Below are 25277 nucleotides of genomic sequence, written 5' to 3'. Positions count from 1 at the left end.
AGCATTTATGTAAGGCCTGAAGAGAATTATACCACCAAGAACACCACCAGTGCCTTCATGGAACCTCAACATTGTCTTAACACGACTCATGGGTCCACCTTTTGAGCCCATGCACTCTTATGAAATGCAATACTTAACGTGGAAAGTTGCATTTTTAATTGCCATCACATCTCTAAGAAGAGTGAGTGAAATTCAAGCATTTACCATACAAGAACCATTTATTCAAATACACAAAAATAAAGTAGTTCTACGGACAAATCCAAAATTTTTACCAAAAGTAATATCACTGTTCCACTTGAATCAAACAGTAGAATTACCAGTGTTCTTCCCACAGCCAGATTCTGTAGCTGAAAGAGCACTACATACATTAGACATCAAAAGAGCACTAATGTACTACATTGACAGAACAAAACTAATTAGAAAAACAAAACAACTATTTATTGCCTTTCAAAAACCTCATACAGGAAATCCAATTTCAAAACAAGGCATTGCTAGATGGATAGTTAAGTGCATTCAAACCTGCTATCTTAAAGCTAAAAAAGAGCTGCCTATTACACCAAAGGCACACTCAACCAGAAAGAAAGGTGCTACCATGGCCTTTCTAGGAAATATTCCAATGAACGAAATATGTAAGGCAGCAACATGGTCTACGCCTCATACATTTACCAAGCACTACTGTGTAGATGTGTTAACTTCACAACAAGCCACAGTAGGTCAAGCGGTACTACGAACATTATTTCAAACAACTTCAACTCCTACAGGCTGAACCACTGCTTTTGGGGAGATAACTGCTTACTAGTCTATGCACAGCATGTGTATCTGCAGCTACACATGCCATCGAACGGAAAATGTCACTTACCCAGTGTACATCTGTTCGTGGCATTAGTCGCTGCAGATTCACATGCGCCCACCCGCCTCCCCGGGAGCCTGTAGCCGTTTAGAAGTTGATCTTGTACATTTGTAAATTTGTAAATATATTACTTTAAACTTCATTATGTACATACGTATTCACTCCATTGCATGGGCACTATTACTATGCGCATGGGCATCGACTCCATGTTAGATTGTTTTCTTTCTGCCGTCTGGTTCGGACGTGTTTCCTTTCGCTCCGAAAGTTAGATTCGGAAAACTTAGAAAACGCCTTATCTTCGTCGGTATTGTATCGATCGGGTTTACATCTTCCAGCGACACATCAATACCGTCGGAGAAGGTAACTTTACGCGGCCAACTCGGGCCGACCGCGTGGAAGCCTCATGGATCGGACTCCATTCCAATTCTGTCCTCAGTGCCACGCCAAATTCCCTTATACAGACCAACATCTCGTCTGTAATCTTTGCCTTTACCCAGATCACCGGGAAGAAAATTGTGAGGCCTGTCGGTCCTTCAGGTCCAAAAAGACACTTCAGGATAGGAGGGCAAGAAGACCCGAGATGGCGTCCAGAAGCTCCGAACATCTCGACGTGGAGGAGGAAGAGATCATGCAGACAGCTGTCTCCGTCTGAGGTTCCAACTTCGACCAAGAATCTGACGAGGACAGACCAGTCACGGCAGGACAGCATGTGAGTACGCCTGCCCCTGTACCATCACAAAGACACAAGCATAAGGCCCTGGGTACGCCTCTGCCGGTAGGCCATGGCTCGGCGCGAAAAAAGACATCCGGTGACCAAACTGCCAGTTCAGCACCGAAAAAGGCCACTTCTCCGAAACCATCAGAGTTGATAAAAGGCTCCGTGTCCGACTCCAGTAAACATTTTTTCATAGTCGAAAGTTCGGAAATCCCTTTCGGAGCCTAGAACATCCACGACACCATCTTCTTCGATACCGAAAAAGCCGGCTTTGGAACCGAAAAGAGCAGGATACACAGAGGAACATGGACTTTCAAAAAGACTAAAAGAAAGCCATTAAACCTCTGAAGAGGACACTCAAGTACAACCAATACTTGAAGTAATGGATGAGAGGCAAGTCAGGATTCATATCCACAAAGAAACCGGCAGACTCCTGACAGCACCTCCTCTAAAACCTGAGAGGAAATTAGCCTTTCAGGAGGAATTGGACAGTACGTAGCCTCCAGCTAAAGTGCCAAAGCCAAAGGAGAGACGACCACCTCCTCAATTTTCTCCTCATCATTCTCCTCACTCTCCACACCTGCATATCTCTCCTCCTACGAGTCCTACACCAATGCAGTCACCATCACATTCGTTTGACTTGCAACAGAACAATGTAGATCCGTGGGATCTTTATGATCCAGATCCCATTCCCGACAACGACCCAGACTGCTATCCCTCTAAGCCTTCACCAACTGAGGATAGTACTGTGTACAATCAGGTTTTAGCTAGGGCTGCAGCATACCATGGTGTCACCATGCACACTGAACCATTGGATGACGATTTTTTAATACACTCTCCTCCACACATTCAAGATACCAGTCGCTTCCTATGCTCCTTGGCATGCTAAAATACACTGATCAAATATTTAACGAGCGAGTTAAAGCAAGGATAATTGCTTTCAGGATAGAGAAAAAATACAAAGAACCTCCCTCTGATCCGGACTACATAACTCAACAAATCCCTCCAGATTCGGTTGTAGTAAGTGCTGCCAGGAAAAGGGCAAACTCAGTCATCAGGTGATGCACCCCCACCAGACAAAGAGAGTAAGAAATTTGATGCTGCAGGGAAGAGAGTTGCATCCCAGGCAGCGAATCAATGGAGGATAGCCAACTCACAGACGTTGTTGGCTAGATACGACAGGGCCATTGGGATGAGATGCAAGACATAATTCAGCATCTCCCCAAGGAACATCAAAAAAGGGCACAGCAAATAGTGGAGGAAGGGCAAGCCATCACCAATAATCAGATCAGGTCTGCCTTGATGCAGCAGACACAGCTGCCAGGAGTGTCGACAGTGCTGTGACAATAAGGAGCCATGCATGGCTCAGGTCCTCGGGTTTAAAAACCCGAAATCCAACAAGCGGTGTTCAATATGCCGTTCAATAAAAAACAACTGTTCGGCCCAGAAGTTGACACTGCAATTGAGAAATTGCGCAAAGATTCAGACACCGCAAAAGCTATGGGGGCACTTTACACCACACCATACAAGGGATCCTTTCAGAAACATCAGTTTAGAGGTGGATTTAGAGCTCAAACAGCAGAGGCATCCACATCGCAGGCAAAACCAACCTATCAACCACAATACCAACATGGTGGTTTTAGGGGCACATATAGGGGGCAGTATCCCAAAAGTAGAGGGAAGTTTCAAACTTCTAAACAAACTCCACAGCACTCTAAGCAGTGACTTGGCTTATCCCCTCGACCTCTCCTGTGGGGGGAAGACTGCAACAGTTCCACACTAATTGCAAAACATTACCACAGACAATTGGGTTCTATCAATTATCCGCAATGGTTATTGCCTAGAATTGAGACAAACTCCCCCAAACATTCTACCAAAACAACACAAACTATCCACAGAACACATCCATCTTTTACAGGAAGAAGTCAAATCTCTATTACTCAAACAAGCAATAGAAGCCGTCCCACAAGACCAAGTAGGGACAGGAGTTTATTCTCTATACTTCCTAATTACCCCAAAAAATGTCACCCTCAGACCAATATTAGATCTCAGGACCCTCAATCTTTACATCCTGTCAGAACATTTTCACATGGTAACTCTACAGGATGTTATCCCACTACTCCAAAAACACAATTTCATGGCAACATTAGATCTCAAGGATGCGTACTTTCATATACCCATCCATCCTGCGCACAGAAAATATCTCCGGTTTGTCATTCAAGGAACGCACTATCAGTTCAAAGTGTTACCCTTTGGAATAACAACAGCACCAAGGGTATTCACAAAGTGCCTAGCAGTATTCCCAGCCTACCTAAGAAGACAACATATACATGTCTTTCCATATCTAGACGATTGGCTAATAAAACCAAACAGTTATACGCACTGTCAAAACCATACGCATTACGTTATACACACCCTGCACATGCTAGGGTTCTAAATAAATTACCAAAAATCGCATCTACAACCTGCACAAATACAACAGTATTTGGGTACAATACTAAACACTCAAAAAAGTGCTAGCATGTCCAAATATGCAAAGAATACAAGCATTTCTGATGGATACAACTACCTGTGGATTCCTCACCTGATGAATACTCCCATGGCGCCAGCATTTGACGGAAATCTTCTTACTAGTCTCTGCACGTCGACGAGGACGTCACTCTAGCCCACGCGACGCCGTCTGACGTCATACAGGCAATAAGAAGTCCTCGCCGACGTGCCGATGACAGTTCCCTTTTTTCCGTGCATTCGAAACGGTTATCTTCGAGGGAGTTACTGTTACCTTCGTGGTTACAGTGTATTGTCTGCTGCGTAGTCTTCTCTGCGGTAACAATGTCTCAGAGGAAGTCGGGTTTCAAGCCCTGTCGAGAGTGTGGGGGCAAGATGTCAGTTACAGATCCTCACTCCGACTGTCTATGGTGTTTGAGCTCCGACCACGACGTCTCGACTTGCGATTCATGTCAACACATGAATCCGAAGGCCCTCAAAGAGCGCGAGGCCAAGTTATTTATGGCAAAGTCAAAGAAGAAGGAGAAACATCATAAGAAGTCTTCTTCGCCAAGGTCTCACCGGCGTCATCGAGACTCCCGGCGCCGTAGAGACTCACGACGTCACTCCAGCAAGGAGTCTCGTTCGAGGTCACCTTCGGCTCGGCGTCGGAGGACTTGGGAGGTCAGCCCCACGGTCACGCCGCATCCATCGACGCCGTTGCCCTCTCCGGCGTCACCGACTTCACCTGGTCAGGCGTCAGTGATTGAGGTGGTGCAGCCTCTTGTGTTTTCTCCGGCGTCGCAGACGTCGAGGCCGGCGTCGGGGTCGCCCTCGATCCAGGCACCCCAGTATCCGGCTTTTCCCACTCCTGGAGCCGATAGTACCGCGTTTCTTAATGCGATGTATACCATCTTTCAGCAGATGGCTCCAGGAGCTGCTCCGGCTGGTCCTTCGGGGCCCTTGGCCTTTTCGTTGGGTGATCCTGCGCCTCTTCGGCCGGCACCCTTTATGCCCTTTCTCCCTTTTGGGAATGTGGGCTCGGCGCCGGTGCCGGCGTCGGTGGCCGCTCCGGTGGCTTCGGATGTTTCGGCCCCGGAGGTTGCCCCTCCGTCGAAGTCAGGATTTTGCCCTGTGACTCCGGTTGGTCCATCGGCTCCAAGACCTCGTCCTCCGGCTCCTGCCTCGGCGCCGAAGCTGCCTGTGGCGCCGGACGCGGCGTCAGATGCTTCTGGAGATCGGCGCCGTTCTTCGACGTCGGCGGAGGCCATGTCGACTCCGCGTATCGAGGAGAGACTTCATTCGAGGAGGCGTGCTCTCCGTCTTTTAGAAGAGCAAGAGTACCAGCGAGTCCTAGAGGAGGGAGAGATTGAGGACTCTGGAGACGGACTGCATGGTCTGGATACAGCCAGTGGGCTGGACACTTCCCCTGAGTGGGACCTTTCATCTCCAGGGGAATATACGGAGGAGGCTGCTTCCTTTCATGCTGTGGTGAGGAAGGCAGCGAGCTTTTTGGACCTGCCTTTGCCGGTGGCAGAGGCAAAGCAGAATTTGCTGACAGAGGTATTGCATCCGGCCTCTGCTGCAGCTGAGCCTCTCTTGCCATTTAATGAGGCTTTGCTGGATCCGGTGTTGGAGGTGTGGAAGAAGCCGGTGTCTTCCTCGGCCGTTCATAGGGCTGTGGCCAGGAGGTATCGAGCTGCACCATCTGACCCTGGCTTTCTCTCTAGACACCCTACGCCGGAGAGCTTGGTGGTGCAAGCCTCCTGTTCCTCAAAGTCAGCGCCTGGTTCCTTCCCGACGGTGCCTGGAGACAGAGACTCCAAGAAACTGGATGCGCAGTCCAAGAAAATATTTTCGTCATGCAGTTTGGCGTTGAAGGCCACCAACGCCACGTGCATTCTGGGGAGGTACATCCATGCGCTGATGGATGATATTTCGTCTTCATTCACGGAGCTTCCCCAGGGTCTTTTGGATGTGGTCTCGGACGCCCAGGCTGCCGCGACCCAGATTATCCAGTCTGGGCTGGACACGACCGACTCGGTGGCCAGGGCGATGGGCACGGCTGTGGTGGCAAGAAGACAGGCCTGGCTCCGAAACTCAGGGTTCTCTGCGGATGTGCAGTCGACCCTGCTGGACCTCCCGTTTGATGGGGACAGACTGTTTGGAGCCAAGGCAGATTCAGCCTTGGAACGATTTAAGGAGAGCAGAGCCACAGCCAAATCGTTAGGACTGCAAGCTCCTTCTTCCTCTGCCTCTTCTAGAGTTTTCAGGAGGTTTCGGGGATTTGGGCGTGGCTCTTATTCCTCTTCCTTTCGGGGGAGGTTCCAGCAACCCGCCTCTTCCCTCCCCTATAGGTAATTTAGAGGGAGGGGGAGGGGTGGGGTCCGTACCAGAGGAGCCTCTCAACAGCACTCTGCCTCTTCCTCGTCCTCTGGAGGGGTGCAGCAGGGGAAGCAGCCTTAGGCTTCCACCGTTTCCCACTCACTCCTCTCCTGTAGGGGGCAGATTACAGCGTTTTCTCCACAAGTGGAAGTCTATCACAACGGACACTTGGGTTCTCGGCATTGTGGGAAAAGGCTACGCCCTTCCCTTTCGGGAGTTCCCGCACCTCATCCCGCCCCGCCCATCTTATTGTTCAGAAGAACACCTCCTGTTGCTAGAACAGGAGGTTCAAGTCCTCCTTTCAAAGGGCGCGGTAGAGTTGGTCCCAGAGCAGGAAAAGGGTCGAGGTTGTTACTCAAGATACTTCCTGATTCCCAAAAAGGATGGTCAGTTGAGACCAATCCTGGATCTGAGGATCTTGAATTGGTTCCTCAAACAGGAAAAGTTCAAGATGCTGACCCTAGCACAGGTGCTTTTGGCGTTGAACAAGGAAGATTGGATGGTGTCTGTCGACTTGCAGGATGCTTACTTTCATATCCCGATACTCAAGTCGCACAGGAAGTATCTCCGGTTTGTGGTAGGGTCGCAGCACTATCAGTTTGCGGTCCTCCCGTTTGGTCTTACTTCAGCACCTCGAGTCTTCACAAAGGTGATGTCAGTGGTTGCGGCGGAGCTCAGAAGGAAGGGGATAGCAGTATTCCCTTACTTGGACGACTGGTTGATCAAAGCCAAGTCCCCGGAGCTTGTGTCGCATCATCTGCAGTCAACAACCCAGTTGTTGTTCGACCTGGGCTTTTCGGTGAACGTGCCCAAATCTCACCTGGAGCCCTCTCAGCGCCTCCTGTTCATAGGGGCAGTACTGGATACAACATTGAGTCGAGCCTTTCCTCCGCCTCAGCGGATTCAAGATATTCAGGAATTGGTTCCAATGTTTCGAAATGGAGCGGTAGTTCCAGTCCTCAAGGTCCTTCGTCTGCTCGGTCTGTTCGCCTCCTGCATTCTGTTGGTCACGCATGCTCGCTGGCACATGAGGGCTCTTCAGTGGTGCCTCCGAAGGCAGTGGTCTCAACACAAGGGAGATTTAGAAGGTACTGTCAAGATCTCCAGAGATGCTGCTGTGGAATTGAAGTGGTGGATTGCGGGCAACAATCTTTCACAGGGGAAGCCGTTCGCGCAGTCGCCACCAGTGGCCACGGTAATAACGGATGCCTCCACCCTAGGATGGGGAGCTCATCTGGGGGATCTGGAGATCAAAGGGCTTTGGTCTCCAGAGGAACAGGTGTTTCATATCAATCTGTTGGAGTTACGGGCTGTACGTTTGGCTCTCAAGGCCTTCCTCCCATCCCTTCGTGGTCAGTCGGTACAGGTCCTGACGGACAATACTACCACGATGTGGTACATAAACAAACAGGGAGGAGTAGGGTCGTACCTTCTCTGCAGAGAAGCTCTTCGGCTATGGTCCTGGGCAAAGGACCATCAGATTTGCTTGGTGGCAAATCATCTGGCCGGGGTCTTGAATGTACGTGCGGACAGTCTCAGTCGCCAATTCTCGGCAGACCACGAGTGGCGTCTCCATCCAGATCAAGTCTGTTTAATCTTCCAGATGTGGGGGTTTCCTCGGATAGATCTGTTTGCCACTCGGGAGAACGCGCATTGCCCGTTATTCTGCAGCCTCCAGTATCCGATGCAGGGAGCGTTGGGGGACGCGTTTCAGATAACCTGGTGCGACCAGTTGCTTTACGCGTTTCCCCCCATACCCTTGATTCCTCGAGTGTTGAGGAAAATTCGCCAAGACCGGGCCCAAGTCATCTTAATAGCTCCGGATTGGCCAAGGAGGGTATGGTACTCCGACCTTCTCCAACTCTCACTGTGCCCTCCGCTCCGTCTCCCTCTCAGGGCAGACCTCCTCTCGCAGTCGCAGGGGCAGGTTTTACACCCCAACCTCCAGAGTCTGCACCTACATGCTTGGAGATTGAACGGGGCAACCTGAGTTCCTTCTCTCTCCCACCTGATGTAGTGGATGTTATCTTAGCGGCCAGGCGACACTCCACTAAATCTATCTACGCTAATAGGTGGTCTAAATTTGTTATGTGGTGTGGAGAGAGACAGATTGATCCCTTACATGCTCATCTGTCACATGTTTTGTCTTTTGCACTGTCTCTAGCGCAGAAAGGTTGTGCAGTAGCTACCATTAAGGGTTATTTGTCGGCCTTGTCAGCCTTCATTTGTCTTCCAGACCAACCATCGTTATTTAAATCCCCTATTGTTCTCAGATTCTTGAAAGGTCTTCTGAATCAATATCCTCCAAAACCATTCGTTATGCCTCAATGGGATTTGTCCTTGGTCCTGACTTTCCTTATGGGGTCCCCTTTTGAGCCTATGCATTCTTGCCCCTTAAGGTATTTGGTTATTAAAACAGTATTCCTGGTAGCTATAACATCTGCAAGGAGAGTGAGTGAGTTGCAGGCCTTATCGGTTAAACCCCCTTATATAATGTTTTATGGGGATAAGGTGGTGTTGAGGACCAAGGCTGCTTTCCTTCCGAAGGTTGTTTCACCCTTCCATTTGGCTCAGACAATCACTTTGTCCACGTTTTATCCTGCGCCTCATCCTTCAAAGGAGGAAGAAAGACTACATCGCCTGGACCCAAAAAGGGCGTTGAGCTTCTATATCGACAGAATGAAGGATATCAGGCTGGAGGATCAGCTGTTTGTCGGATACGTGGGCAAGAGGAGAGGAAAGGCAGTCCACAAGAGAACACTCTCCAGGTGGGTTGTTCTTTGCATTAAAATCTGTTACTCTTTGGCAAAGAAGGATCCGCCTGAGGGCATTAGAGCTCACTCCACCAGAGCTAAGTCGGCCTCTTCGGCCTTGGCCAGGGGTGTTCCTGTGGTTGACATCTGCAAGGCCGCAACTTGGTCGTCCCTTCACACTTTTGTGAAACATTACTGTTTGGACTCTGAGGTCAGAAGGGACGGTCATTTTGCACGGTCAGTGCTGCAGGATTTCTTGGTTTGACCATTTAGGCACCCACCGCCGGGCGTGGTACTGCTTTGGGACTCTATTCATCAGGTGAGGAATCCACAGGTAGTTGTATCCATCAGAAGAACGAGTTACTTACCTTCGGTAACGACTTTTCTGGTGGATACATTAGCTACCTGTGGATTCCTCACGGTCCCACCCGCCTCCCCGTTGCCTTTTTGGTCTCTCCAAGCAATCCTTGAGTGTGCTCCTTTTGGTCTTCAAAGTTGCAATACATTTTGCATATATGATATTTGTATATATGTGTATATTTATATATAAATCTATATATATTGTGTATATACATGATTCGTATCTATAAATATATTTATTTGTTTAAAAAAAAAAAAGAAGGTTATATTAAATCTACAGCTATTTTATTGCAATGTTGTGTGATTTACAATATTAAGAGATGTTGCTTTGCTCTTTCATTGCATTGGGTTATTATTATTATTCTCATGCACGTAAAAAATGTTGGTACTGTCATCGGCACGTCGGCGAGGACTTCTTATTGCCTGTATGACGTCAGACGGCGTCGCGTGGGCTAGAGTGACGTCCTCGTCGACGTGCAGAGACTAGTAAGAAGATTTCCGTCAAATGCTGGCGCCATGGGAGTATTCATCAGGTGAGGAATCCACAGGTAGCTAATGTATCCACCAGAAAAGTCGTTACCGAAGGTAAGTAACTCGTTCTTCAAAACATAATCAGACAGATACAAACAAATCAACAGTTCACTGTCAGATTTGTCATGAAAATGTTAGGAATGATGGCATCATGTATTGCAATTGTTCCACACGCAAGACTGAACATGCGGCCCTTACAACAGTGCCTTGCACAACAATGGCCACAAGAACATGATCAACTTCAAGATCTAGTGTTGATAGACCTCCAAACATGCATGTCCCTTCAGTGGTGGAATGCCACAAATTTAAACAAAGGGCAGCCATTTCAAGACCCTGTGGCTCAGACCATAATTACAACAGATGCATCAATGATTGGTTGGGGAGCTCACCTCAACAATCACAACATTCAAGGACAATTGAATGCAACACACAAACAGCTGCACATAAATCACTTGGAGTTGTTAGCTGTCTTCCTAGCACTCAAGGCTGTTCAGCCTCTTCTCACACAGAAGAATGTCCTTATCAAAACAGACAACATGACGACCATGTATTACCTAAACAAACAAGGAGGGACACATTTGTCCCAACTCTCCCTTCTGGCCCAGAAAATTTGGAAATGGGCAATCCATAACCAAATTCATCTGGTAGCAAAATACATTCCAGGGATACACAACCAATTGGCAGATGTTCTCAGCAGAAATCATCAACAAACACATGAGTGGGTAAAACACCAAACATATATCTGTTCCCCACAAGCAAAAATGCAAAATGCCAAAACTTAACATCCAGACACCCACATCCCCTATCCAAGGGCAATAATCTATGGATCAATTGGTCAGGGATATTTGCTTACGCTTTTTCCCCTCTCCCACTCATTCCGTTGGTATTCAATAAATTGTGTCAAAACACACTCAATATGATACTCCAACGTAGGCCTGTGAACTGTGAACTGTGGTACACAACATTGTTAGACATGTCAGTAGTACCACACTCCAAACTCCCAAACAGACCAGACCTGTTGACACAAAACAAAGGACAAATCATACACCCAAATCCCAACACACTCAATCTTTGAGATCTATCTCCTGAGGTCATAGAGTTTGGATATTTACAACTACCATCAGAATGTATGGAAGTTATCAAGCAAGCAAGAAAACCCACTACTACGGTGCTATGCTAACAAATGGAAAAGATTTGTATATTACTGTCAATCTAAACAGATTGACCCTCTTACAGCATCATTAAAAGATATTGTATGTTTTTCACTTCATTTACACAAATCAAATTTAGCATTCTCTTCCATAAAAATACATCTTACTGCAATTTCAGCATATTTACAAAATGTACAGCACAGCTCCTTATTTAGAGTTTCTGTAATTAAAGCTTTCATGGAAGGCTCAAAATGCATTATTCCACCCAGGACACCGCCAGTTCCCTCTTGGAATTTAAACATAGTGCTTAAGCGACTTATGGGTCCACCATTTGAACCTATGCACTCATGCCCTATTTGCAATTATGTCATTGCGAAGAGTCAGTGAAATTCAAGCATTCACTATTGAAGAACCGTTCATACAAGAACACAAACATAAAGTTGTACTAAGAACAAACCCCAAATTTCTTCCAAAGTTAGTATCCCCTTTCCATATAAATCAAATAGTGGAACTACCAGTCTTCTTCCCACAGCCAGATTCTGTGGCAGAAAGAGCTCTACATACATTAGACCTTAAAAGAGCACTAATGTACTATATAGACAGAACAAAACCAATCAGAAAAACTGAACAGCTGTTTGTAGTTTTTCAAACGCTTCATACAGGTAACAAGGATTAGCAAGATGGATTGTAAGATGCTTACAAACATGCTACGTTAAAGCCAAAAGACAACTTTTAGTTTCTCCTAAAGCACATTCTACAAGGAAAAAAGGTGATACAATGGCTTTTTTAGGAAATATACTAAGGGCTGAAATATGTAATGCAGCTACTTGGTCAACACCACATACATTCACAAAACACTACTGTGTAGATGTTTTAGCAACACAAGCCACAGTAGGTCAAGCTGTCCTCAGAACATTGTTTCAAACAACTTCAACTCCTACAGGCTAACCACCGATTTTATGAGAGGACAAACTGCTTTGTACAGCATGTGTATCTGCAGCTACACATGCCACTGAACGGAAAATGTCACTTACCCAGTGTACATCTGTTCGTGGCATGTTCCGCTGCAGATTCACATGCACCCTCCCATCTCCCTGGGAGCCTGTAGTTAAAGTTAACAACACTTGTACATATGTGTATATATATATATATGTGTGTGTGTGTGTATTTGTGTGTGTGTATGTATATATATATATATAATATAGATTTGCATTAGCATGGACATCTCTTTTCTTTATCACCTATATACTCTATCACTCTTACCTTACAATCTAACATGGATTCGATGCCCATGCGCAATGGAGCCGAAGAGGAGGAGTCACTCGATCCCGTGACTCAGTCAGTCAGAAATCTTTATTCGGCATTATGCCATAAAAGCACGTGTGCATTATATACTGAAAAATATAAATAATTAAAATGCAGTACATATAAATTAAGACAATAGTAACAGAACATCTTCAGTCGGCTAAATTACAAAGCTGTATATATTGCCTATATCAGCCTATCCAACGACCCGTAAATATAAAAATATAATGATTTACATATAGTAAGATCCAAACATCAAAATAAAATAATAAATTGCAGATTTATATTAATATGTGTCTACTTCGACCAGTTCATATCGGTTCCTAATGGCCATGGCAGATTTGATAAAACTGACACATTTGTATTGATGAGTCTTTGGATGCTAGTCAGCGCTTCCTTTTAGGAAGTAATTTGCAAATTGGCAATATAAAAACTTGTCTAGGAACAGAGTAAAGCGTGCAGAATAAAAGAAAATGGCAAGTGCTTTGGTTAGAAATGTTATCGCAGGTACAAATGGAAAGCTTTTTTTGCCATGTACATTTCTTTGGAAAAGCCACTCTAAATTGTATCATATTTAATCTAAATAAAACAAGTAAAGAATATAATGAATTCGGGAAGCAAGTTAGATACAGTTCAATCAAAGTCGATGTTGAAATCTGAACATAAGAATCAAATGTTTTCAATTTTACTGCCCCTTGATATGAGGTTTGCGGCGTACTCTATATATTGTGTTTTAACCAGTTCCTTAGCATTAATAGGCAGAGACTCTAGGTTAGTAAACATATTCTCAAGGCCTAAGTTCTGAAAAGAATTCTGCACAAAGTGAGCCACAGAATTTTGTTGTGGTTAGCTAATTGAATGCAGTCGATTAAACAGTCTTGTACTAGGCTAGCCGCCGGGTTTGACCAGACTTTTAACCATAACCAGAGTGAAGCAACGCCAATCAAATCCTCAATGTGCTGTACTCCCAACTCCTCGTGGCAGATATTTGCCACGTTCTTAGATACCAAAAGCAGCCCGTGCAAAAATTTGTTCTAGGTATGTTGTAATAGGACCAAATTGGTGTAACCCCAAAGACCCGCCCCATGGGTAGCTGCAGAAACACATTTGGACTTATAGAGCATGATGATCTGATGGACTGGTCAATGCCCTAGTTTACGAGCAAAGCGAAAAATCGCTTCCATGTTTCTCTCCATTTGTTGGGTTTTAAAAATAAAATGAGGGTTCCCTGACCAGGAAGAGCTTAAAAGTAATCATAAGTAACAAAAGTCTTTCACCTTAGTTAAAATATTTCTGCCCATAGTAAAACATTTTGTTCATGTGTTTCGAGGGCCACATGTCATAACGTGTGACTTGTAAAATTAACTTTCAAATCAATCTCCTGCATAAAGGTTAAAAAAAATCCAACAAGTTCTGAAGACCGTTTGCTGTACGAGCAATTAAAACAGCATCATCGGCATACAATAAAACCAGAAGTTGTCTAGAACCTATCCTGGGGAAATCCTTACCATTCTTTACAAAAAATCTGTAAAGGCCATTAATATATAGCAAAAATAAAAAGGGTTCTAGAATACAACCCTGCCTAACTCCTCGCATGGATGGGAAGGAAGAGGACCTCCCCCAATGCTGGCCATATTGGACTGAAATAGTGAGGTCAGTGTATAGACGTTTAATCAACTCAGGCAGATCCTGGTCAACCCACATTTCATCCATAAGTTGCCACAGCTTCTCTCTGTTCACCAAGTCAAACGCACTGGATAGATCAATAAAAGCTAAGTGAATAGATCATCTCCTGGCAATGACATATTTACTGAGGATGAGGTGCAAATTTAAAGCCTGATCCACTGTGCCTAAACCAGGCCTAAAGCCATATTGAATTGGGGAGAGATTTTTTGTCTTTCCCGCCCAATCCTCAAGCCGAGTCAGGATGACGATCCCCAAGATCTTGGCTGTAGAATCTATAAGGGAGATTGGTATATGACAAGTTGGATCAAGCCTATTGCCCTTTTTAAAAATAGAGACAATTATTGCCATTTGCCATGAAGAGGATTTGTTACTTTTGGCTACACTAATCAGTACATTTGTAATTAACGGACCCCAGAGGTCAGGTATTGATTTAAATAAATCGACCAGAACCCCATCCGGGCCAGGGGCTTTCCCTGATTTCAGTCGTTTGATAGCTGTAATTACCTCATGTACCTCAAACAATAAATCATTTGTGTTCGAGTTTAGTGCTACTATATTAAAATTACTACAGTCCCCTTTTTCGTGGTGGGAGTCATTTTCGGGTTGAAATAACTGTGAAATTTTTCACCCAGACCCCTTCAGGTATCAGACAATCATCCTCCTTGTTATCACATTCTAGAAAGTAAGGGTGGTTAACTACTTTCCAGAATTGCGCAAGATCCTTCAATTCCGTGGCTGCCAGGAGTTCTTCCCATGCTCTGTTTCTAATTTCATTTCTTCTATCCTCCAGGGCTGTCTTATATCGGCCCCTTGCCCCTCTGACTAATTCGCGACTGAATGGGATTATTTTCCTGGCTACTTTTAAATCTTTATGGCCAGCTGTACAGGTAGAATTAAACCATCGCTTAGGCTTGGGGCCCTAAATGGACCTACTACATACTAAGGCCTCAGAAATAGCACAGCTTAAAAGTTCAAAATCAGCTACAAGATGGGCATAAATTGGTTGTGGCGACAAACATTTATTAATAAAATCAAAATTATGCTTGATGATTTCCTTATGAAAGGTTTTAGGATCTACTCTTTCCCATTCCATACAGAGACCAGAATTTTTATTAAAAGCTGGTTTATCCCTGTGTTCTATACTAGATTGGGCCAGCCTGTTATTAAAAGCTAACTTGATACACAAAGGATTATGGTCGCTAGCGCAGTGTGGTATTATCTTAAAATCCAGGATTGAATGGAAATCTGGAGAACTAATTAAAATAATATCAATAATACTGCCTTTAGAATTCCCTGTGTAGGTAGGTATCTTTTGGATGTGTGTAGCAACCTTCTCCCTTGCATAAGCAAGATAAAATTTATAGATCAGGGTATTTAGGGCTTCACCTTGTTTAGAATGTATAAAATGGGTAGACGTCTCTCTGCCCTCTATGAAGGGACCGCACACATGGGGAGTTCCTGGTTACATAGCGGCACCTTAAAATCTCCAACCCAGATTATAACTAGCTCGCTGCCCTGAAGCTTCACAAAAGAATTGAGGAAGTCTGTTAGCTCCTCGAAACTTCCATTCAGGAGTCACACGGGATACTGTTCTAAAAATTTAAAAGCAAAATGCCCTTATTCCCCTCTGTCAATAATTGGACCACCATAATAAATGCAGAGGGCCAAATCAAGGATGCCTCCACTTTAGGAAGCTGCAACGAAACAAGAACCAAAAGCCCCCCGCTTGCCCTACCCGCTGGGGAAAGGGTTGCTGGTTGGAATGCAGAAAAATACCCATCCAAATGGAAAGGGGCCATAGACCAAGTCTCCTGAAAACAAATGACATCATAGGTGGATATAAATTCCAGACACTCAGAGTTTTTAACCTTTGACCGAAGCCCCGCAATATTCCAACTAATCAAAGTTAGGGGTTTATTAATATTAGAGGTCCTACCCGCTAACTCCTTATTTGTAGCAACCTGTACTATAACTTGAGGGGGAGTGTCTGTCTCATTGGGCCCTTTTGGTAATATAGGGGGCACATACCGACCGCCCACCACTGCTCCATATGAGACACCTGCTGTAAGCCTATTCTTAACCGCCTGTCAATCATCCGCATCTAAAGAGGTCGAGTCCTGGAGGCGGCTAGGGATAAGGAAATCTTCCTGTGAAAGTATCATAGGCAACCCCACGTTAGAATCACAATAAACCTTAGCGGGGGGCAGATAGAACAGTTTGATCATAAAAGAAACTTAAAGGATGTATTTGAATCCTTTCTTTTTTATTGGCACAGCATAAGGAAGCCAACAACAAATGTTTAACCAGGAGCAGATTAGCAAAGTTAATCACAATACAATCACCTTCATATACCTTCTTTGATAGACCTACCCACTTCACTCTGCGTGCCATAGTATCTTATTATTTAAATCATCTTGGTAACTAAGCTTTAGCCTCAGCCAATAAGTGCTTTTCCTCATTAGTGCAGCAGTGACCGTTCGTGATGAGAAAGCTGCTGCTCTTGTTGAGGAAGCTGCCGCTTGAGCAGAAAACCTACTCGCACGTGTATCTATACACATCCTTTTGTAAGTCAGCAAGTGACCATGCACTTTCAGCACGATAAAGACATTAAAATTAGATTATGTGTATTCAACAGGCATACGTAATCATAAGGCATAAAAAATAATCTCAGGGCTTGCACATACACAAATGGAGTTCAAGCTGCTTTCACACACACCCATTTAAAAAGAATATGTAGAACAAAACAAGTAGCACTTTCTGACTCCAACCACTAGATGGGCTATATGCATAGTATGTGAATCTGGAAGAGCCAAGCTGCAAAACTATTGTTACACGTAAATAACTAGTTTCTTTCTGCTATTTCTTGCGTTTTATAAAACAACCTGCTGATCAATGAGAAAGCTTTAACCTACAGAATATAGCTCATGTGTGCAATCTTGAACACTTAGAAGGCTACACTGTACCTTTTATCAGTCACAAAGGTGTTTGTTCAGTTCCCAGTTTGCATCTACCATGTATGGTTTGACAGTAAGACAGTAATGAGCATTGCAGTGCGAACCACACACAAATCTTTAAGTTTTCATGCAAATTGTGTTTCAATTTTGATCGCACCTTAGATTTTCTCAAGTGATGCTTGTCATTGTTTTGCAATGCACACCTTTCATCCTGTAGTGTCTGTGCACTAATGTCGTATTTCCATTTATTTCAGGAAATTCCATAAGAAGCTGGGACAGCAAGCATGGATGGTCGCTGCTATTACAGTTACAGAGTTTCTTATTGTTGTGAAATATGATCCTTATACCATAACCCTCCCCCTTCCTTTCTATGTCACTCAGTGTTGGATGCTTGGAATCATACTTGTATTCACTTGGACTTTGTGGCGTTTCTTCATAAGGTAATTTAAAGCATTCATTTGGTAACTTTGTTCATTGTATTGTAAGTTATGGTTTCTTCCAATCATGAGAAAATAACATATTTTAAAAAAAAATCCTTTAAAAAGGACAGGTAAAGTGGAATAAAAATACATTTTAAGCTCATTTATGGTTAGCTGAGCAAACCATAACTCGCACTCTTGCCATGCAGGCAACAATCATGCCAAATGTACTCCCAAATGCTCGTCCATTGTAGCAGAATCGGTACTCCACACTTTGAATCAATTAGTGTATTAGTTTAGTACATGAACAGAACCAAACACTTTATTCCTGTAGTAAATATCCTTTGGGGGTATTTTCAATGTGAGGATTTGTCCATGTAAGGTTTCAAAATCATTGAAACCTAAACAGAACTGTAGGTCTTAGGCTTACTCCATATTTGACTCTTATGCCTTTAGTAGTCGTTAGAGAGAATACACTTTTATTAAAAAAGACCACAGCAACACCAGTGAAGCTTATTATACTGCCATTTTCTGGTGGCCATTTTTACCTGCAGATTCCAAAGAAGGCCATAGGAGCTGTCGACAAGCGAGGTTGTGGTTGAGGTCACAAGTGAAGTCCTGGTCTTTAGAGAGAAAAACGTCTTCACAAAAAAAGAACCACTCTTCTCCCCGCCGATCCAGAAATGCAAGTAAGAAACCTCCAGCTCTACCTATGCCGGAGTTGCTGTAGTTATCACCAGTGCCATCCATGGTAATTCTGCAAAAGGTGCCATTTCCACCACACCCATTGCCATAATCTCCTTCACTTCAAATGGTGTCAGTGCCCATCTACCCAGAGTATCCGGGACCTGTTTAGCTTCATGCGCATCTTGATGGGCCTTTTTCAGTAGGCAGCAGTCCCCTTTGGTGCACCTGCTGTCCCCATTGGACAGGTTGGCCAACTGTTTAGTCTTCTAGCACCTCTGCCCATGGCGCCATAAAGTTTTCTTCCAGTGCCATCACATTTTAAGGCCTCTATTGGACCCACATCTCAGCAAGGAGATGATGCTGATCCTTTTTCTGATTCTCAAGATTCTAGCGGTCTGGATACACCTCCCCAGAAATTTACATAAATCCCTCTCTAGGTCCTGCTGCTCCTGTGAGGGCTACTTTCAATTCTGTGTTAAGAAAGCCTACCAGAATGTCCTGAGCTGCCTACAAAGACTATCATCCTAAAATGCCTATGGATGTTCTACATCTGGCACCCTCCACAGTGAATCTCTGCTTCTGTTGAATGAGACATTATCATTCAAGAAACCCTGGTCTTAAACCATCTTCTTCTCCAGTAGTCCACAGAACCATCGCTTGCCTGTCAAACCAGCTTTGAGGGACCAAGTCTTCCTCTTGTTGCACCCATCCCCATAAAATACGGTGGTCTAAAGCTCTTCCACCTCAAGACTTAAGCCAAGTGCCTTCCCTACACAACCTCCCGATAGGGAATTAAAAAAAGTAAAGGCCATGGGAAAGAAATTCTTTTCTGCAGGACGTCTAGATCTCTAAATTTAGCTTGTTTGCTTAGTTGCCACTCGCATGTCCTTTGGGATATGGCTGCTTTAGTCACCCCACAACCTACTGTGTTACCTAATGGGCCACTTCATGGAAATGATAAGAGATGGGCAGGATTCATCTAGGCATATTGTAAAAGCCGGCCTTGACACCAATGACTGTATAGCCAGGTCCAAGCATTCGTTCATCACCCTATGTGGACACACTTGGCTTCAAGCAAATGCATTTTTCTCAGGTGTACAGTATACCCTGATGTACATGCCATTTGATGGGGAACATCTCTTTGGCCACAGGGCAGATGCCCTGGAATGTTTTAAAGAAGGCTGGGCTCCACTAGATCACCAGGCCTACAATCTTCAGCTATTTGGGCTTTTTTTAAAAACAACTCCCCATTGCCAGAGGTTTCCAGAAATCATATCAAGCCTAAGTTCTGTTCCAAAGCAGCAGCAAAACCCTTTTGTTCCCCACTACAGAGGACAAGGAAAGGGACATATCAAGCAACTTCCATCTACCTCTTTTTATTTTTATTTTTCTTCCCCAGCACCATCTAGGAAGCAGCAGTAGCTTGACTGTGAAGGTGCACATCATGCAGGTTATAGATTGACCCTTTTTTTGCAGGTCTTGAAGGCTATTACATCTTGTGGAAAATGGACACTCTCTACCCTTCTGCCAGCAACCCGCTATTGTCTTTCCTTCCCTCCCACCATCCCAGTGAATATTGGTGCATCTTACATCAGGAAATTATTGTCCTACTGCAGAAACGGGTAGTAGAGTTAGTGCCAGAGCAGGAAATTAGGCAGAGGTGCTACTCTCTGTACTTCCTAGGTTACAAAAGGAGGGCAGTCTTCTTCCTACCCTCGAATTTGGGCTCTTGAATTGGCTCCTATGAAAAGTCAAATTCTGGATGCTGTCCTTGACTTGGGTTTATCTGATAGAACTTCTTGCTGCAGATTCCTTACCTTTGAATTTCCCCAGGTGTCAGACTGGATCCAGAAACCTTTGTGTGGGCAGTACCCCAGCCTTTGGTTCCTTGTGGCATCACGTTGTTGACTCTGGAACTTACGTTGCTGTCACCGATATAGCCGCCACCCAGGTGCACGTAAGGTCGGTTTTTTTTTGTTCTTCAGCTCCAGTTAGCACTCATCCAAAGAAGAGCTACACTTCGGTCTCCTGTCACAGTGCCATGTCTGTAAAGGACCCTCATTTGGTGTGCTTATGGTGTCTCAAGTCCAACCACAACTCAATGTTGTGTTCAGACTGCTGGGCTATGGCGCCAAAAGCTTTGTTTGAGGGAGCGGTCCCTGAAGCTGCTTGCAGCCTGGCGATTGACGCCAGTTAGTGCGACTCCTAGGAGGCCTCGGTCCCGATCAAGAGGGTCATGGGGCCGCTCTAGGGGCCCCAAGTGCTCTTCCTCACACTGGAAGTCCTCGGGACACTCGCAGAAGAGGTACAAGAAGAAAAAGAAGCTGAAGCGGACTTCCCCTTGTACTCCGGCTGACACGACGAGTGAGGAATATCGGCCTTCCAGGCACGGTTCTGTGGAGCCATTGCCAGGACTAACTCCGTGCCTCCTCCTGTTTCCGGGAACCAGAGCGACCTCCGCCTAGGCTCCGATGGAATCTCACAGATCGAATCTCAGATTGGTGCTGGTCGTGCCAACGCAACATTTACTGGCACTGATCCTGACGCTACGGATGGTGCTAGTCCCATTTTCATCTCCAACAACTCTGAGTCAGAATGGCATTGCGTGATGCCAATGGTGGCAGGGCCAATCGGTCCTAGGTCATTGCCTGAGCATTTTCTCGAGCAGCCAGGCATGGGGGAAGAGTGGGCGAGGTCACTGGACCCCTTAGAATAACAGTTAAAGACCCCAACTTCATTGGACTGGTATGAGGAACTAGGAGATGCCAGTGGACTGGTCACCTCTCTAGATACTGGCTTGTTCTCTCCACCTACTGTGGCTATGGAGGAGGGAGCATCTTATGCAATTGTGGTGAAAAGGGCAGCAGACGTCTTTGCCCTTGAACTTCCCTCTGTGGCGGTCAAGACTAACCTCTTGATGGAAGTGCTTCAGCCAGGAGCTTCCTCATTCGAACCTCTGTTGCCCTTTAATGAAGCACTGACTGATATCCTGCTGGGAACTTGGTCCAAGCCCAGCATAGGGGCTCCTGCGAACAGGACAATTACCTACTGCCATCCGATAAAGGGGTGCAAAAGTGGGAGAGAAGGGCGCTCAAGGACAAAAGAAGGCCAAAAGGTCACTATATGGTGCCTTCACAAGGGACCACACCCATCCCTCAAGTTGTTTACCATGTAAACAAAACACAAAAACTACCTACGTGAGGCACTAAAATAACTTAAAACTAAGGCATATATATGTACAACACACAGTATGATGAAGTACACACAATCCAATTTAAGCAATGCGAACAGTCCAAATATAGGTGATTGAGTTCTTCATCGGTTTATTGCAGGAAAAAATTCTCCAGAGGGTGAAATCCCAATGTGTCCAATCATTGAAGCTTCACAAATGATTTGAAATGCAATCAAGCCAGCCAACACGTGTTTTGTCCTGGGGAAATAATCCCCAACGACTTCTTCAGGGCTGAAAATTACACAAACATAGCACTTGAGTGGAGAAACAAAATACTCGGGTATTAATACGGGTGGTAAATACCCATTTATGTTAAGTATACACAGAGCTAAAAAAACACCAAGAAAAAACAGAACAGTAACAGCCACAGAAGCACCTGAACGCCAAAAGAATAATAAAGAGCCAAAAACACCAAATGTAAGCTGAAACCCCATACACATGATGGACAACAAAAATACCTTAAGTAAGAAGCGATATCTTATCACCAAGGGCCGATAAGGCCAAGTGCAAAACGTGCACGAATAATCGTGGTTCTGAATGCTAAGACTGCGATTGAACAGCCAGAGAGCCTCGAGCAAGATCCTGGTGTAAAGAGCTAGTGGAACATGCAGACAGTAATAACCACCAAAATATCATGCAGAATCCCCAATGGTGTTTTGGTAGCGTAACCTTATCACAGTGGAGTATCTGTAACAGTCACTGTTACCTCTATTGTAGAATAATCGTAGTATGACAGTCTTCCATAAATATCCATACGGTAACAATGCCAACGTCCGGGTCAAACTAAATGATATGCATGCGGGTATTACTAATGTCAAAAACCCGTGTACAGATTAATTGTTCAGTACCAAAATCACCACATAAACAATAGAGGTAATAATATACACAAATACCTTCATAGAGTTCCTTGTAGAGGTGCCAACATATCCGTATTAAAATCTCGATGTGTACGGATGTATCCCACAACTTAATCCTAGAAAAGCTGTAACGAAAGTAATCCCAAATAACTCGTTTAATCAAGGATCAATTTCAACCATTTGGTCAACCGCAAATCTATAACTACAGCAAGCATCTTTCGCACCAGCGATCCTGACTTACCCGTATATCCCAAACACCTAAACCGGCGTCCCGGTTCTGGCCGCAGTAGCTGTATCCGGAAGTCTTAATGTATGCCGTCAATAGACTATAAACATAAAGAGAGGACTAACATCATAGAAATGGAGAAAAGAAAACTAAAATTAAACGCGTGTAACCGTCGCTTCTACGTTACACTTGCTAAACACCTACGAAATCTGCACAGATCAACACCATAAATTAATAAACATGCCAAGTAACCTCGGAATATAGAAGGACCCAAAACAAGAAATATAGAGTGTTAAGAGAAGCAGAAAAGAAAGAAAAGGAAAATAATGAATCAAACTAGATATAAAGAAATGGATATAATTTAAATGAATATGTGGATGAATTAAAAATTAGACTACAAATTATAAGAACAGAAGCACAAATCCAAAATTAAACATATGTGAGAAAACCATACATCTACAACTATATGAGAAAATGTTGGTTGTCACCTCAAGTGTTATAGACAATACTAAATGTTCCATATGTATTACAAAACAAATAGAGCAACAACACAACTAGAATTATTTATATATATATATATATATATATATATATGCATGAATAGATCACAATTAACTAATTAGATTTGTGTACAAGAGAATCAAGTTTAAAGTTCAAATTATGATTGTACATGACATCAGCCATCATAATATAATGAGTAATGGAGTTGCTTGTTAGTCTCCCAAGAAATATTCTAGTTCCCTATCTGAGTTGAGTCCAAGCTCTACCGTTCTCAGTCTTATGATCCATATTGCTTCTTTTCTACGTAGGGCCAATTCCCTATTTCCTCCACTAGGGTTCCTGGGAACCTGTTCGAAACCAAAGAATTCAAAGCTTCTATGAGTATCTTATGAGTTACAAGTCATGATGTGTGCCACAACAGGATATCTGACATCGCAGTTCTTAAGTACTCTAACATGTTCACTAATTCTGATTCTCAATGGGCGAATAGTACTTCCCACATATGTACGAAGACATTTACAACGTATCATATAGATAACAATTGAAGTATTACAGTCAATTATCAAGTTAATCTTGTAAGTCCGTTGTCTATATGTAGAGAACTCACTGATATTATGGCAGGCCCAACGGCACACGCCACATTGCCCACATCTAAGGAAACCCACTCCCCGTGGTGATAGCCAGGTTCTAGTAGGCATGGTGACAGTAAAACTTGGGCTAAGAATATTCCTCAGAGTTCTACCTCTACAATATGATGTGGGCAATCTCATAGGTACCACATTCTTCAATGTTTCATCTAAAACATGAATTTCCTCAAAATCATCGAAGAGTTGTTGTAATCTGTAACAAATCTAACCTTGTTGGATTTCTTAGCATCACCGTTATCATCCAAGGTATCACTTCTCTTGAGTTGTCTAGCCCGTTGTTGTGCCCTCTTGATCACATGATTAGGGTAACCCCGTGTGGCAAATCTCTTTCCCATATCATCTATGTGACACATGAATTCATTGTCCAAGCTACAATTACGTTGTGCACTTACCAATTCCCCATACAGGATAGAGACAATTTGATGTTAGGGGTGAGCTCTGGTAGCGTGTGGGATAGAGTTGCAAGCCGTTGTCTTGCAAAAAAGCCTACTCTGTATTTTATTGTTAACAACGAAAAGCTCAACATCCAGAAACTCAATAATCTCAGAGCTAAATTGATAAGTAAACCTCACAATCATAGTGTTTGAGTTAAGGAAATCACAAAATTCCATCAGTTTATCTGTACCACCCGTCCAGATTAAAAGACAATCGTCTATGTAGCGACCCCGGTACAGAATATACATCTGCCATTGATTAGATCCAGGTCCCCACACCCACTTATCCTCAAACCACCCCATGAAAAGATTTGCATACGAGGGGGAGAATTTGGAGCCCATCGCTACACCTTGTTGCCATCTCCCTGCCCTGGGTGATCCTAACTTCCTCACCGAATACCTCACCCCTGAGAGCTTGGTAGTCCAAACCTCAACTTCCCATGGCATTTTTCCTGCCACTCCCCTGGACAGGGAATCCAAGAGGATGGATAGTGTAGGCAAGAAAAGGTTTTCTTTCACCTGCCTAGCATTTCAGTTGGTGAACAGTGCATTGCCGTTGGACTGTTATTTCTATACCTTGTAGGATACAGTTGTGCTAGTGTTGACCCAGGTTCCGGAGGAGGCCATGGCCATCCTCTCCCTAGCAGTGAAAGACAGGAGAGATACAGCAAAGTTCACCATTTAGTTGTGGTTTGGACACGGCTGACACGTTGTAAAGAGTTAATTCCTCGACAGTGGCCTTGAGGCGCCATGTCTGGCTGAGAACATTTGGCTTTTTGAAGGGATGTCCAGGCCTGTTTCATGGACATGCCATTCGACAGGACTTGTTTCTTCGGAGAAAAGTCAGACTCTGCGCTGGAGCGCTTCAAGGACTTTCGTGCTGTGGCCAGTTCCTTGGGCCTCTCAGTGACACCACGGCCCCAGTCTGTCTTGCGCCCATTTCATGGCTACTGGAGGGGTGTGCCACTGTGCCAATCCTATGCCAGCCACTATCCTGTGCAAGCTGTGTGAGGATGCAGTGCATTCCGAACCTGTGGGTCTAGTAGCCAGAAGTCGTCCACCTCCAACCCCCTGGCAACTGCAGCAGCTAAGCCCCC

General features: G+C 44.5%; 1 protein-coding gene across 1 annotated transcript in view; it reads left to right on the top strand.

Moving 5' to 3' along the window:
- PTDSS2 (phosphatidylserine synthase 2) overlaps positions 1-25277 on the top strand; it is a 298247-nt gene that overhangs the window by 231328 nt on the left and 41642 nt on the right. The window contains exon 11 of the mRNA XM_069223022.1: positions 17432-17617. Within this exon, the coding sequence (XP_069079123.1) occupies positions 17432-17617 (186 nt within the window). The remainder of the gene's footprint in view (positions 1-17431; positions 17618-25277) is intronic.

The sequence above is a fragment of the Pleurodeles waltl genome, chromosome 3_1 (assembly GCF_031143425.1).
Source record: "Pleurodeles waltl isolate 20211129_DDA chromosome 3_1, aPleWal1.hap1.20221129, whole genome shotgun sequence".
Classification (NCBI taxonomy): domain Eukaryota; kingdom Metazoa; phylum Chordata; class Amphibia; order Caudata; family Salamandridae; genus Pleurodeles; species Pleurodeles waltl.
Note: the sequence above shows the minus strand (reverse complement) of the source record. Positions and strands in the feature narration are given on the sequence as shown.